This window comes from Notolepis coatsorum, assembly GCF_963971535.1.
Source record: "Notolepis coatsorum genome assembly, chromosome: 5".
Classification (NCBI taxonomy): domain Eukaryota; kingdom Metazoa; phylum Chordata; class Actinopteri; order Aulopiformes; family Paralepididae; genus Notolepis; species Notolepis coatsorum.
In genome coordinates this window covers 158751662-158767820 of record NC_140169.1, presented here as the reverse complement: position 1 = coordinate 158767820, position 16159 = coordinate 158751662, and the positions used below count along the sequence as shown (strand labels likewise).

Sequence of the window (16159 nt, the reverse complement as noted above, 5' to 3'; positions counted from 1 at the left end):
TAACGTGAGTCAATCAACTACTCGAGAATGAAAAAAACATCTAATGTACATTTGGATCAGATTGGATCAATAGTCATGACCTCATTATTCACTTTTTGTAGTTGAAATCTTCCCTAAGTCTGCTTTTCTCACCAGGATAGAAACACAATTCTATTCAATAATTACAGTAGAAACATTTTATATGATGGATGTCTTCTTGAAAACTGAATAAACCCAAAAGGGAAATGTATGTAGAAGTGGATTGTACAGAGAAACGTGATCAAAATGAACGTCTCATCACTGGCCGTTTGTCCGACTGAGATGTTGGAAGAGGAAATAAAAACTCAAGAACTTGACGTGTGGTTGACATGTTTATTTCCATCAACACAGTAGTCCTTCTATACAAAATTAAGCCAAATAGATTTCAACGTACATGTCTTTTATAAATAGCTGACAAGCTATCTTGTTATATATCGTTATTTAACATTGTTGATCCACTCTGCGTCCTGTCACTACTGCTCTGTTGATCCACTGTGAAGGGATTACGGTCTTAACCCTTTCACTGCAGCACTACCAAATGGTTAATCCTTTCACTGCGACAATACAGGTTAACCCTTTCGCTGCCCCACGACAAAGGGTTAACCCTTTCACTGCCACACTACAGGTTAACCCTTTCGCTGCCCCACAACAAACGGTTAACCCTTTCACTGCCGCACTACCAACTGGTTAACCCTTTCACTGCGACAATACAGGTTAACCCTTTCGCTGCCCCATGACAAAGGGTTAACCCTTTCACTGCCACACTACGGACGGTTAACCCTTTCCCTGCGACAAAGGGTTGACCCTTTCACTGCCACACTACAGGTTAATCCTTTACTAATCACACTACCGATGGTTAATCACTCAATGAAAATTGCTAGCAATTTCAACATTATTTTTATCTTTTATTATTTAATCATTGTATCCATTACAAGCAGTGTTTTGATAGGAACAGAGACAATAGCTACCTTCAGACTGCCGGCAGAAGTGGCTCAGATACAATTTATTTTTTCTCATATGTGACTCGGATCAGAGTCTTTCATGACAAGTGTGAACTGCAACACAAAACACATGGAATCTGATCTTTTCAATTCTGATCTGGGGGCCACTTTCATACGTTGGTCCTATAAATCGGATACAGGTCAGATTTGTTTTTAATTAGCCGACCTCCACTGCATTCAACTTGTAAATTAAAATCATAAACTGTGACTTCAATGTCCTCCATGTTTAAATCCATCTTCTTTATTGTTCATTTGCGCATGCGGGTCAGTTCAGGAGCGTGGGACCGGTTCACACTGGAATCTGATATTTAAAAAATAATGTGAACGGCTAAACAAAAGAAATCAGATCTGAGCAATGAATCAGAAGTGAGCAAAAAAGCTTGCAGTGTGAACAGAGCCTGGGAGAGAGGGAACTGCTACATAGATCAAACCAGTTTATATGTTATTATTGCATTAAACGCACATATCTTTTGGATCGGAGCAATAAATCAGAATTGAGCACTAAAGCTTGCAGTGTGAACGCAGACAGAGAGAGAGCAAGAGAGAACTGCTCCATGGATCAAACCAACAGTTTATATGTTATTGCATTAAACGCACATAACTATGCAGGGATGTGGAACAAAAAGCAGGGAACCAAAAGGAGGTATAGGAATGGGCCGACGGCAATGTCTAGATATAAAATGAGAGTGCTGTCCAAAACAACAACAACAACCCTGAGATCCTGACCAGAAGTGTTCACGACTTACGAAAAATAAATGTTACAAAATTAGCATAATATTAGGTTAGATTTACACATGTTTTTTTTTTCCCCAACAGATTTTGCCAAATCAGTCGAATGTGATACGAAACGTCTTCTCCTGCTCTTTGCGTTGGTTGTCACACAGTTTGGACACGTCCTCCACCCTCCTCTGCAGGAGGACGGAGTTCTGGTCGATCCACTGGAGCGAGTCCATGTGAGCGTTGAGGATCTTGCAGATCTGCTGGAGCTGAGGATACAAATGCATTACAAATTATTAGGGATGTCCCAATTATTGGCATTCAAATGTAATATCGGAAATTATCGGTATCGGTTTTCAAAAAATAATTTTTTTTTTAACATTTATTTAACCTTTATTTACCCAGGCAAGCAAGTAAGAACAAATTCTGATTTTATTTATTGTCAAAAGTATGCATAATGTGTTAATTCCACGACAAGAGATATGTAATGTTAATTACCTGAAATTATTCTGTTTTTTTGGGGGGGGGGGGGGGGGGGGGGGGGGAAACCCTGCATGATATATCGGTATCGGTTGATATTGGTATCGGAAATTAAGAGTTGACAATATCGGATATCGGTAAAAAAGCCAATATCGAACATTCCTAATACAAATGTTAACTTCACGAGTGACCAATCACCATCGCTCCCACACACACAGGATGGTAAATAAATGGTGCATTTATACAACCCTTTTATCCAAAGCGCTTAACAATTTGTTCCTCACATTTGACCCATTCACTCACACACACACAAACAACGACAGAGGCGACCGTGCAAGGTGCCGACCTGCTCATCGGGAGAAATAAGGGGTTAAGTGTCTTGCTCAAGGACACTCAGACAGACAAGCTGCCCGGGAGGAGCGAGAATCAAACCGGGAATGTCCTCCGGATTACCAGACGACTGCTCTACGTGCCGAGCCACCGTCACCCACCATCGCCCACACAGGGTCCCGGTCTGACTTACAGTAACTAACTCTTGCATGATCCCAAGTTCATAAGGCAATATATCAATACAGTCTTTTCCATGCTGTATATTCTTTTTTTTATCTACTTTTTCTCCCCATTTTCTATTTTTCTCCCATCCCAATCTCGTAGTATCCAATTCTCCCCTCCCCTGTCTCGAACGTTGTTAGACCATGCCTCCTACTGGTCGGCTGCAGTGAGGACCAAGCCTTGCATCACGTGTCCCCTCCGGTACACGAGGAGGCAGCCGTCGCATCTTTTCACCTGAACAGCGCGATCTCTCAGCGGCGAGGAGTTTCACACTGCCCCCGATACTTCCCGATTCTGCTGTACAGGCGCACCAACCGACCTGTAGGAGTCGCTGTCCACAACGTCCGATCCCCACCCACCGGCTTTCCCACCCCCTAATACTGCCAATTGTGTTAGTGTGAACGACCAGCCAAGCCGGAAGCAACGCAGAGAGCTGGGCTCAAACCCAGCATCTCCTGCGTTAGTGGCGAGCGCCTTGCCCACTGCGCCACTTAGCCGCCCCATGCTGTATATTCTTATAGCATTCTTGCTTCCAAGCTGCGGCAGAAAATTGGCTTCTTGTACAGAAATAGATCCAGCTTTCCTGCGGCTGCGATTAGTAGAAAGAGGATCGTTGAAGCCGTTTTCACAATGTTGGACCATGGTGATTTATAGACATGCTGCCTGCGGCTTCAACTCTTAACCGCTTTGTGGCCAACCACGTATACACGTGTTAAACTCGTTTTTGCTTTTATTCCATTTTAATATCCTACTCAATGTCACGGAGCTGTATGTTGGCTGGAAACGGCATATCCGGACTCCGAAAGTGTAGTACCGGCCAGATCCTGGTATTGGCGCTGTCTCGATAATGCAGTTTTCCCTGTTGCAGACCGGGTGTCACTTTTTTTTCATTCCGGGTTAACTTTTCCGTTAGCCTGAAGCGAGGGCTTTACCGGATCGCCTGGAATACTTATTGCGACACCAAATTCAGTATGCAGTAAAGGAATATAGCATCAGCCAATGGACATATCGATCTACCAGATGGCGATCAATAACTGGGAAATTATTTTTGGAATCCAACCGGCCACAGGTAAGAGCGATTTGACGTACATTTCAGCTTGATCGGGCCTTGTTCTCATAGCCAACCCCCTGATCAGCGTATGTTGTTGTAATAACGAATGCAGTTATTGGTAATCAATCATCAGAAACGACTCCCCCCCCCCCCCCCCCCCCCCCTTTCATGCATTCATGGTGGACCATGATACCCAGGGCCCATAACTAGAGCCCGCCACCCGCCATTGGCGACCAGATTTAGGTTTGGCGAGTGCCACTAAGAGGTCTGTCCGCCATTTGGCGGGTCACAAAATAGTCATGTAAAATAATTAAAACTGCAGTGTGTTTTGGTCTTACGACAGGCCTAATTTGTGGCTTGTTTACAGATGTCACATCCACTACTCTTCTGTCCTGACTGCCTGTGGCGCCTGCTTGCACTGTAGGGAGCTAACTAAGCTAAGCTAATTAGCATTAGCTGCTAATCCTGGAAACGCTCAAAGCACCGTCAGCGAGTCCACAAAACCAGTTCCATTAGTGAGGAAAGGGGTTATATTAACGAGGCTTGACAACAGGGGTTCAAAGATAACTTCACATTTATTGGCTATTGGTAGAGCTGCCGCGATTACCGCATTACCGCGGTATCGCTGTTACATCATGCCCACCGCAAGAGTAGGCTGAATACCGCGTCACCGCTGTTTTTTTTTTTATAATAATAAAGCACCCTTCTCTCGTTGGGCTTGCGGCTCTGCAGATATACCCTACTCCTCTATCGAGGTTCCAAGCGACCCTATTGGGTACCAGAAAAGTCATGTGAAATATTGCAGACCACTGATTGGTCAGAAGAGAGACGCGTCACACGATGGATCGTCTTGCAGTGCTTTTACTTCCTGAATCTCAGCCATTGATCAGAGCTCAGTCACAACACGGCTAATATACGTTAGCTCCCACCGGAGAGGATTACCGACGTACCGTCGCTCCTCAGGGAACGAGGCATAATGATTTTACTGCAACGAAATGTTATAATAAAAGCCCTTCGTTCTATACACTTGTCTGATTGAAAACTTTATTAACAGACCGCAGAATGGGTACAACTCTGCACGCTCTGAGCAAAGAAAGGAACTGAGATATGAATTGAGTAACGCTTGCCTTGCTATGGTCCGGTAAATACGAACGTGTAACTATATAACGTAATGCCACAAAACGAATGCCTTTGTAATCATAAGTAGTAACGTTATAATAATAATAAGAAGAAGAAAGGGTCGCGACACAGAGGGGATACTTCGAATCCGTGTTTCACTTTTAACGAATGCGTGCTTGCCGAATCCCAAACAATATTCATGCTGCAAAGTCATCCTCTAAAGATAGACATTTAGACTAGAGGCAGGCTATATGCTATAAAGAGTAGACTACAAAAAAAATGCATTCAAACTTTTTTTTTGTGTGTGTGTGTGTGTGTGCGGTAATAACCGCAGCGGTAGGAAATATTTCGCAAATGTGTGCGGTAAGGAAAACATCAATACCGCGGCAGCTCTAGCTATTGGTTTATTTATATCGCTTCATGCATCCACCAGGCTCCGTGTGTTCTGTTGACATCTTAGTCTGTGTGTGACATCATCAACAACGCGACTCAGACGGAGATGCATCCAGCTGCAGCGCCGGAGAATCCTTGCATGCTGCTGAATGTAGAGTATAGGGTCCAGCTGCAGCGCCGGAGAATCCTTACTGGAGCTGGAGGCTACTCGAGTATACACACAGACAGTGGAGCTGTTTGCAGATAGCGAGCATTTTGACTTGTTGCGTGGTGGCGATGTCTCGCAGATAATACAACTACAAGTATGATTATATAATATATATATTTTATAAAAAAATATATATTATATATATAAAAAGAAATGCAATCAAAAAAAATGTGGCAGGTAAGAAATATGCTTGGCGGGTAGATTCTTCCCATCTACCCGCCACTGGCTGGTGAGTCAAAAAGTTAATTTCGTGCCCTGATGATACCGATCATATGCATTTTGATTTTTAACTCTAGCTTGTGTAGGGCCGAAACGCATCGATTTAACGTTATTAGCTTAGCGCCCTATAACTAGCTTTGCAGGAATTACCCATGACCAATCAGATATAACGTTCATATTCACGACGCTATAAAATGGGAACGTATTGATGAAAAAAAAATCTTTATGGCATATTGAAGGGAAGGTTTATACTGTCAATTGACAATGACAATGGACACATAGCAATAATGTAAAATATAGATTTAGCTCTACAAACAACCTCACGCACAGTGAAACCTTGTAATGAAAAGCTGGCCTCAGAGTGAGATTAGACGGGCCCCAATGGCCCCGAATGTGTTAAGCCTCTGGTCTATCATTCTGCCCTCAGATCTATTACTAGTGGTGACAGATATGATGCCCACCACTGTGTCCTTTATGAAAAGGTTGGATGGCCTTCTCTGGTTGAAAGGCGTAACTATCATTAGTATTCGTTTGTCTTTAAAAGCCCTCATCAGTGAACTTCCCCCTTACATCACAACACTGTTGGAATGGAATCTTGGAACCTATTCTACACGTTCAAATGACTGCTTGGTTCTCAGGGTTCCTCCAGTTACCTCTGAACTGGGAAAAACTGCTCTTTCCTTTGATGCTTCCAACACCTGGAACCAGGGTTAGAAATTAAAAAAATAAATAAATCCAGGGCTTTTTTTGCCCCCCATAATTGATTTTCGGGGGCTTTTTTTGTATTTCGGGGGCACCGAATTTTTATGATAAAAATTAACAAAGATTATAAAACATTGTCGACACGTTTTTTTTTTACAGTCTTCGTCCCTATGTTTGATAACGTAATGTTAATGTCTCCATATATATATATATAGGGCTCTACGCTAACCTTTTTCCCAAGGAGCACATGTGCTCCTAAATAAAATTTAAATAAATAAAATCTAAATAAAGATTTAGGAGCACACAAAGAAATTTAGGAGCACAGTGAAACTTGTTCAAGTAAGTTTTAAGTTTTAAGTTTATTAACAAACTATTTATTACATGCATAGTATACTGTGCGTGTGCATACTAGGGATGGGCGTGATCGATTACTCGTAGCTATGAGAAAAAACAAAAATATTGAAATTATTAATAATTTTTATGAAGAACATTTTTTATATTTTCTATTTAATTTTTTTACATATTTTTTCACATGTGTAAGATTATAACCGTTTGTTGGTATCCTTAAACATATATACGTGAATACGTAAAAGATTATAAAAAATAAATAAAAATCAAAAACATATATACTTTTTTTCCCCCTTTTCGAGTAATATCGATCACTCGAGTATAGCATGCGATCAATCGATCTGGATTTTTCTTTAAAATGCCCATCCCTAGTGCATACTAAGGGCTAAACATCTGTGCAAAGTGTCTGGGGCTTTTCTTGCCCCCCTTAACTGATTTTCGAGGGCATTTGGTCAATTTTCAAGGGCATTTTGCCCCAAGCCCCCCTTAGTTTCGAACCCTGCCTGGAACGCCCTCCAACTGACTCTGAAGCTGAAGTTTCTTCCTTCTCTTGCTGCTTTTCAAAAGTATGATTTCCGACCACCGTGTGTCGACTTGTAACTGTCTTAGCTGAATTATTATTGTTTATTCTTATTTATTGTGTCTATGTGTATGAAATTGCTGAGATAAACAGTCTTGTTTTGTAAGCTTGTCGTCACTGTAAATGAGGGTAAAGGCACAGTGTCTTACGAGTTGAAATAAAGGTTTGAAAAATTGAAAATAACTGTTTCAGTTTGATACTGTATCACACTTCAATCTGATGTAGTCAAATTCTAGCCACCCAAGTAGATGGGATATAAAGCCTATAACATGTCTTCTAATATTGCAGCATCTCCTACTGTATTCCACATCACCCAGCCCTGGCACAAGGGATAGTAATATCATCAGGGTCTATATTCACAAAACCTCTCAAAGTGAGAGTAACAAGAGTAATATCACCAGGGTCTATATCTATATTCACAAAACCTCTCAAAGAGGACTGATCCAGAGGCAGTTTGAAGAAGGTCATGAAGACTAAATGTTCTTGGCCACTGAACCCAGATCAGCTGGGAACTTCAGATACGCTCTGAAGAAACCCAATCCCCCTAACAAACATCTATGCTACTCATAGTGGTCAAATAAAAAGGCTGTGTGTGTATACGAGTGTGTATGTGTGGGAGGGACGGGGGTAGGATACGAAGAGAAGAGAAGATAATTCCTTCATTGATCCCCTTGGGGGAAATTCAGGGGGTGTGGGTGCAGGAGGAAATGGTTCAAATGTGAGTGCCATTAAAAAAATGGGAAATGGTGCATTTATATAGTTATTTTAGTCAAGGCGCTTTACAATTTGTTCCTCACATTTGACCCATTCACTCACACAAGTGTCTTGCTCAAGGACACTTCGAGGAGCAGGAATCGAACCGGGAACCTCCGGATTAGCAGACGACTGCTCTACCTCCTGAGCCACTGTCGCCCCATTATTGACATAATGTCATGCAGATATGTCAAGTCAAGATTCAAGTCAAATTCTGACTCCCGATTCTAATTCTGACGTCCACCTGGCGCCAGCCATGTTGGCCCCAAGCCTGCGCAGCCCAGGGCCGGGTGCCACACAGTGGGCGATGAGAGAAGAACCAACCTCATCCCCAACACCGCAAGGCCTCCCACAGAGACACGGGGTCCGTCAGGGTCCCCCATTTTCAATTCATATAGAACGACTACGCCGTAACAAATCATTAAAAAAATATACCGTTAACTGGAATATGTTGTGCCTTTACACATATGTTGGATTATGTAATTGGTTTGTCATGACAAACAAATTAAAAAAAATCACGATTTACCAGCTGGCTACAACATGTGTGTTGATGTTGTAGCCACCTCCTCCGCGGCAGGAATACTAAGCTCCCCCTTAAGCTCCAGGAGAGAGGGGAGAGGCTGAAAACCCGCAGTTCTTGCCCGCCTGATGGGAGCCGAATCCCTGCATCCGATTTGTCTGATGAATACCCCCAAACATGGAGGTCCTGAATGCATGGAAGTATTGATTGCGCCGTAACAAATCATTAAAAAAAGATACCGTTAACTGGAATATGTTGTGCCTTTACACATATGTTGGATTATGTAATTGGTTTGTCATGACAAACAAATAAAATATCGCATCCGCCGGCTGTATCTGGCTTGCTCCAGCGGACACCAGAGCTCAGCCCGCGGCGAGAATGTGCTGCCACGAGCGGCATCGCTGAGCTCTGGCTCTGACTACATGCAGTCACTGAGTGTTGTGTTGCTGTAGCCAGAGGGTAAATCGCGATTTTTTTTATTTGTTTGTCATGACAAACCAATTACATAATCCAACATATGTGTAAAGGCACAACATATTCCAGTTAACGGTATATTTTTTTAATGATTTGTTACGGCATAGTCGTTCTATATGAATTGAAAATGGGGGACCCTGATGTAAACAAGACAAACGTCTTTCTCAGGTCTGCATCCCCTTAACACTTTAACTGCCGGAAATGCCGGAACTCGTCATTCCCCGCCATGCTCAAGTTGCCGAGGACGCCGGAACTCGTCTTTGATATCAATATTTCAAAAATCTGTGATCGGAATCATATTTCCCCTCTGCAGCCTTGACACACAGTTCTGATCTCCTCTCAATCCTCTAGCGGTTCAAGAGCGCCATCTGGTGGCCGATCGGCAGATTGAAAAACCGGATGTCAACCTTTAACCCGGCAGGACTCACTCCATATGTGGTCCGGGCACTCGCTAATGTTAGAGAGACTCAGTCTTCACACAGTGAACATCGATCGGTGGAAATAACTCGAAAAAACAACATGATTTGGACGTATATACTATTATACAACCTGGAAATAGATCCGGTATTTCGACATCCCATAATTGAAAACTGTCTTCTCCACGCTGATCGCCCAACGGCCCGAGGAGACTGGGGTGAGTTTTAGCGTTATATTCTAACGTGTTCTTTACTAACTGCTATGATGAACATATGACCCACATTAGATGAATGGTATAACGTTGCCCACGGAATTATAAACGCCCCCTCGCCCATCCGGTCAACATCAGATGACGTGTAGTAAATTCTAGAAGTACGTCCAATTGAAATTTTGTATCTCGCACAGATTCCTACCAAACTGTATTTCATCATCAATATAATGCATTTGGGGCTATAAATCACGTTCTGGAGAAAGCTGCAGAAAGAGATGAAAACATACTTATACTTTTTTAGACCATATTTTAGTATGAATATGTGAATGAAAAAGTTTAACGTTGCTACACCATGAACAATACATATAGGACCTTGAATGGGCCCTAATAATGGCAATCTAGCAATAGAATTTAAAAAGTTATAGCCCTGCAAAGAAGGGGAACTTCTCCATGTTAAATAGAGCTGGCAACGGATGGTATATCATGAATTTAACCTTAGGCAATCAAAGTGTTAACAATTGTGTGTATTGAGCCGTACTGTATTGTACCCATTCTGCAATCTGTTAAATAAAGTTTTCATTCATTCATTCATTCAGTCAATACTTCCATGCGTATAAATTGAGGAAGCGAGCGAGCGCGTCCGCGGCCGCTCGCTCTGCCGACTGCCGCGCGTGGCAGCGGCAGAGCGGTGGATAGGGGGGCGGGTCACGTGGGGGTCGCGGCCAATCAGAGGAACCCGGAAACCAAATTCTGTTGCGGAAGCGATACACGCGTCAGGACCGGGGTGCTGCCCCCCCCCCGGGCTTCTGCATTTCCCTCAGTCCAAACCCCTCAACGGGCCGCTTGAATAACGAATGGTGGTAGTACGGGGGCGACAGTGGGTCGGGAGGTAAGAGCAGTTGTCTGGTAATCCAGAGGTTCCCGGTTCGATTCCCACTCAGCGTCTCGAAGTGTCCTTGAGCAAGACACTTAAGCCTAAACTGCTCCTGATGAGCAGGTCGGCACCTTGTCCGTCGGTGTGTGAATGAATGGGTAAAATGTGAGAAACAAAATTGTAAAGCGCTTTGGATAAAATAACTACGGTATATAAAATGCAACATTTACCATTTGAATAATATGGGCCCAGATCTTGTGTACCGTGTACTGGTAAAGAGAACGTGCAACACAAACGCCACAACAACAAAAACAAGCTAAACGATTTCAAGTTACACATACTGTACAGTAGGGCTGGACGATAAAACAATAACTATAATTATCGCAATATATTTTTCCTTGATGTAAATTTTTTTTTTTATTATTATCATTCGTTTTATTAACACTTTCAGTGCCACGGACGACATCTCGTTTTATTAGGCCCCCCACTGAGTGCCCACGACGACAAATATCGCTTTATTAGCGATCTGAAATCATATTTCATCAACCGAGTCTCCCGTTGGTACAGCAGTCCCTACAGGAGCTCAGAATGGAAAAAAGCGCCCCCTATCGTCTATCCCTGTGTAACTGCAGGTCAGTCGCTTAGACTGACCTGGGATCTGTAGATATGCAGGGGCGGAGCCAGCTGGTTCCTTGTGCTCGCAAGAAGTCTGAACATGGAAGTCATCGCGGGACGGGAATCAGCCTGGAATATATATTTACAGCAGCCAATACTCAATCAATAAGCGTGATCGATATTTGGAATGGCGATCAGGAATTGGAATGATCTTTTTGGAGAACATCTGATCTGAGGTAAGGAATCTATTTTACCAGTCTTGGGATAATCAGAGTTGTATTCGCTAATTTCGCTGAGATCTCAGCGTTTGCCCTATGTGTGATGGGTCTCTGTGTGCGTGATCGCTGATGAGGAACTAAGAGAATCGATTTTTCAGATCGCCTCTATAGCGTGCATACGTACACATATACTATCGATAATCTAGCGTTTTTTGAAAACGATTCATAAATAGGCCGAAAAATTACAACGTTTGTGTATTCTAGAATATTCCAGTAAATGTCATTTATCATGGAATCTTTATATTTTCCTTGAAAACGAGGACTTTTCAAAATGCTATCAAAGGAAAATAAACCGATAAAAAAACAATCCGCTTTGACAATGTTGACTGGAAAACGAGTCATTGATAAGCGACGGGCAGATTAGAGACACAGCCATAATTTAAAACATAGATTAGGCGTTTTTAACGCTAACATTGAAGTGAATGGTGGGCATTCAACCGGTAAATCAAGGTTAAGCAAGGGCTCTGAAAGTGTTAATGCCAGTTATAAAAGTTTTATTTATTGTTATAGTTCGTGTTCATGTTCTACCTCAGATTTGTGGACAGACTTGTCTTTCTTGCCCGCAACTTAAAGTAATGGCTTTGCTTGTCCAAATGACAATACTGACCAAATTGAGATTTATTTCTCTCTTGTTTGCTTTCAAATTTAAAATTGAGTTTGAAACCGTCTGTAGTACACACGGTAGGCTATGTGTGCTAATCACACTTGAGATTATTTATTTTTCATTATCAATACCAGAATTGAGATTTTAGTTATTTATTTTCATTGTTAAATGCCAGTTATAAAATGTTTATTGTTATACACAGTTCGTGTTCATGTTCTACCTCAGACGGTTTGGCAAGTAGGCCTAGTTTGTCACGTTCTGACAATAAAGACTATTTCTAATCTGAACCAGAATTAACCTTCTGGTTTCTTCAGCAGCAAAAAATAGCCTTTAAAGTTTAAACTTGACATAAAAAATTATTTCATGTATATCGAGATAATTATCGATATAGAAGAGTAGTGATATGAATTTTTTTTATCGTGTTTGCCCGTATATTGCCCAGCCCTACCGGCGTACGGCACGACGAGTCAGGAGCGAGTGGTCTCTCACCGGGTCACTGGTGTCCGCCGGGCCGCTGGACGTGTTCAGGTGCTCGATGATCTCCTTCAGGTCCTGGGACATCCGCTTGAGCTGCGCGTCCACGTTCTCCGCCAGCTTGTATGTCCGCTCGCGCTCCTCGTCCGCGTTCTGCATGTAGATGGTGCCGCTCTGCTCCTTCACCGACTCCTCCAGCGGCGAGAGCAGGTCCTCCAGCTCCTTCTGCTGCGACAGGATGAAGTCCAGCTCCTGGTTCAGCCGCCGCTGGTCCAGCTTCACCTTCTCCATCTCCTTGTGCAGCGACGTGATCTTCTCGCCGTTCTCCACCAGCATGCGGTCCCAGGCGTTCACCTGCGTCGCCTGCTGCAGGAAGTGCCTCTCCTGGTCCTCCAGCTCCAGGCTCCACTTGTTGATGAGCGCCTCCAGCTGGCCGTACGACATCACCGGAGGCGCGGCGGCGACGGGGGCCATCATCATGCCGCCGCCCGGGGGACCGATCACGGCGCCGAGACCCGCCGGCTTGAGACCCAGAGAGAAGCCGCCGGCGGAAGCGGCGGCGGCCACGGAGGAGGCGGCGGCAACCGAGGCCGGGGTGGCGACGATGGGAGCGGCCGCGCCGAGGGGTTTCGGCATGAAGCCGCCCAGGGCTCCTCCTGCGGCGGCGGGAGCGACGCTCACAGCCGGGGGCGCGGCGGTGCCCAGGGAGAAGCCGGTGACGGGCGCGGCCGCCGCGGAGGCCGGAGGGGTGAAGAGCGAGGGCGCGGCCTGGACGACCGCCACGGGAGCCGGGGTCATCGAGGGTTTGACGGTCCCGAACGGAAATCCTCCGCCCTGCATCATGGTGGCTGGTGGCGCCATCGCCATTGCCGGTGCCATTGGGGGTGCCATTGCCGGCGCCATTGACATTGCCGGCGCCATTGACATTGCCATAGCCGCTGGGGCTGCTGGGTTGAGCATTGTGGGTTGGGCTCCCAGGGAAAGGGTGGGGGGAGCGTTGTTTCCGAATGAGAAACCTCCCCCTGTGGCAGCGGCTGGAGCGCCGGCGGTCACCTGGACCTTGGTACCGAAGCTGAACCCGCCCATGGGAAGTCCTCCAGGTGCCGTAGCCATCGCCGGCTGGACTTGGGGCAGCTGCGCCGGAGGCTGGGCAGCGGCGCCGCTGAAACTGAACCCCCCCCCGGCTCCTGCGAGGGCCGCGGCGGCGGCGTTCTGTGCGGCGAGGCCGCCGCCGAGAGTGAACCCGGATCCGGGGCCACTAGGCGCCGTGCCTAATGTGAACCCGGTAGCCGCTGCCCCCGGTGTCGCTGCAAGTCCTCCTAGGTTTAACTTGGTGGTGGTGGGAGTCCCAAACGCAAAGCCTCCTCCTCCTCCCCCAGGTGTGGTGATCTGCGTTGGGGTGGCAAAGCTGAAGCCCCCAGGTGTGTTGTTGGCGCCGGGCTGCAGCAGGGCCGGGGGGACAGCAGCGGCGGCGGGGGTCCCGAAGGAGAAGCCCCCACCTGCGGGGGGGCCCGGTGTGGACGTCGCCATCATGCAGAACGCCGCGGCCTGAAGCGGGGCGGCGGCGGCAGTTGGCTTCGGCGTTCCGAAACTGAACCCAGTGGACGCTTGACCGAAATTAAACCCACCACTCATTCTTCTCACTTATTATACAAGTAACAACACGCTTGTATCAAAAAATATAAATAAATTGAGTGCCGGTGAAATCAAAATGTGATGTTTTTTCCTAACAAGCTGATTCCTTCTCCTTGTTGTTTTGGCGGGTCGTCACAGAAACATGCGGTGGTTCCACACTGTCTGAAAATGACAACGTTTACAAGTTAATAATAATAATAAAGTGAACTTGACATGGCGGGCTGACGTTAATAAAGACTACCGTTCGTTAGCTAGTAAACCGTCACCTAACCCCAAGACTGTTCATAGGAATGAATGAAATATCTATTTGTGAATATGAATAACATACCTGCTGTCAGTAAGATGCCGCTAGCAGCTAGCTAGTAACTAGTTAACCAGGCATTTCTTTGAGTCGCCTAGGAAGTGACGCTTTTCGTGACGCGACTAGGAAGTGACGCTTTTAGTGTTTTTTTTTTTTTTTAGTGTTGTACATTTATTACAATTTATATTTGATCGACTGTAATGTTACCGTTACATTCTTGCATTGGCATGTGTTGTGTTGATATTTTTTATTGTTTATTTTTTTATGTTTGAGCCCATTCTCCTACGCAGAGAGTTGGATGACGTTCCACTGTACAAACAGGATGTGACGTACACAGGCGTCGCGCGAGACCGCTATGCTTGAGTGACTTGGCTTTAGGCTTGTTCAAGATGGATTTCGGTTTGCCTCGACTAGTGAGATGCTTCCAGCTGCAGCCGTTCGAACGGCTGCAGCTGGGTACTATTGGGACTAGTAGACGAGAGTAGCCGAGTGAAGCCGGGGGAGGAGTTAAGAGGGCGGACACTGCCGATTTCACGAGAGCCTCTCGCCTAGTCTCGTGCGGCAGATACGCTTTCACGTCACCACACACACATTACACACCTGTCCAGCTCATTATAATGCGATGGCCGTGTGCAAAATTAGATCAGATTCAAATGTACAGCACACCATATACTGCTACAGTGGAATATACTATTCATATACCATAATGTATACCATCTTGTTGCTCGCTCCTGGCCGCACGCACACACAACACACTGCTGTATGTGTGTGTGTGTGTGTGTGTCTGACAGCTTGAAGTTTATCATGATGATATGATGATAAGTTGATAACGCATAACATAATAAAGTTTTCAATCAATCAAACGTCTCATAACTCCCTGGCTGTCACATGGCTGGTGACTGACAACTTTTCTGAGCCAATAGGCGCTTTGCGCGACCGTAGCAAGTCGCTTCCCAGGCGGGAGGCTTATAGCTTATCCGCAACAGTAAGTTACTTCCGGGGTAGGCCTGATTGGCCCCGACAGGCACGTGACGCGCAACTTTCTCTGCCGCGCGGCACGCTCCGCGGAGCCGAGCGGCAGAGCTTGCGGAATTACGTAACCGTCCAAATACGCCATGACTTTCATTCGGCGCTTCAGCTCACCTGGCAGAGCAGCGGTCCTGCGATCCTGCGGTCCGTTGTTGGTGAGTTCGAATCCCATCAAATCTTTTTTTTTTAACGTGATTTTTTTTTTAACGTGTATTCTTTCGCCGGTTAAGGTTAGGCATGGTTAAGGTTAAGGTTAAGGTTAGGCATTGTTTCGGAGTTGGTTAAGGTTAGAACGGTTAAGTTTAGGCGCTGTTAAGGAGCTGGTTAAGGTTAGAGTTTGTCTTAGAGAATGGCAATATTCTTTCTATGGTTAAGGTTAGGCATGGTTAAGGTTAAGGTTAAGGTTAGGCATTGTTTCGGAGTTGGTTAAGGTTAGAACGGTTAAGTTTAGGCGCTGTTAAGGAGCTGGTTAAGGTTAGAGTTTGTGTTAGAGAATGGCAATAGACAGCCTATTTCCGCGCGACAGCTCTCAGCAGCCTCGTTGCGCGTCCTGAGTTTGCCGCGTCACGTGCCTGTCGGGGCCAAT

The 16159-nt window shown here is 45.2% G+C and overlaps 1 protein-coding gene across 1 annotated transcript; it reads right to left on the bottom strand.

Annotated features, from left to right (window-relative positions):
• Positions 1-346: 346 nt before the first annotated feature.
• On the bottom strand, positions 347-14631 carry LOC311228672 (uncharacterized protein). Its single transcript, XM_084314610.1, has 3 exons — positions 14572-14631; positions 12624-14405; positions 347-2005 (listed from the first exon to the last, which is right to left on the bottom strand). The coding sequence occupies exons 2-3, from the start codon at positions 14241-14243 to the stop codon at positions 1847-1849; spliced, it is 1779 nt and encodes a 592-aa protein (XP_084170736.1). The 5' UTR covers positions 14244-14405; positions 14572-14631; the 3' UTR covers positions 347-1846.
• Between the last annotated feature and the right edge of the window lie 1528 nt (positions 14632-16159).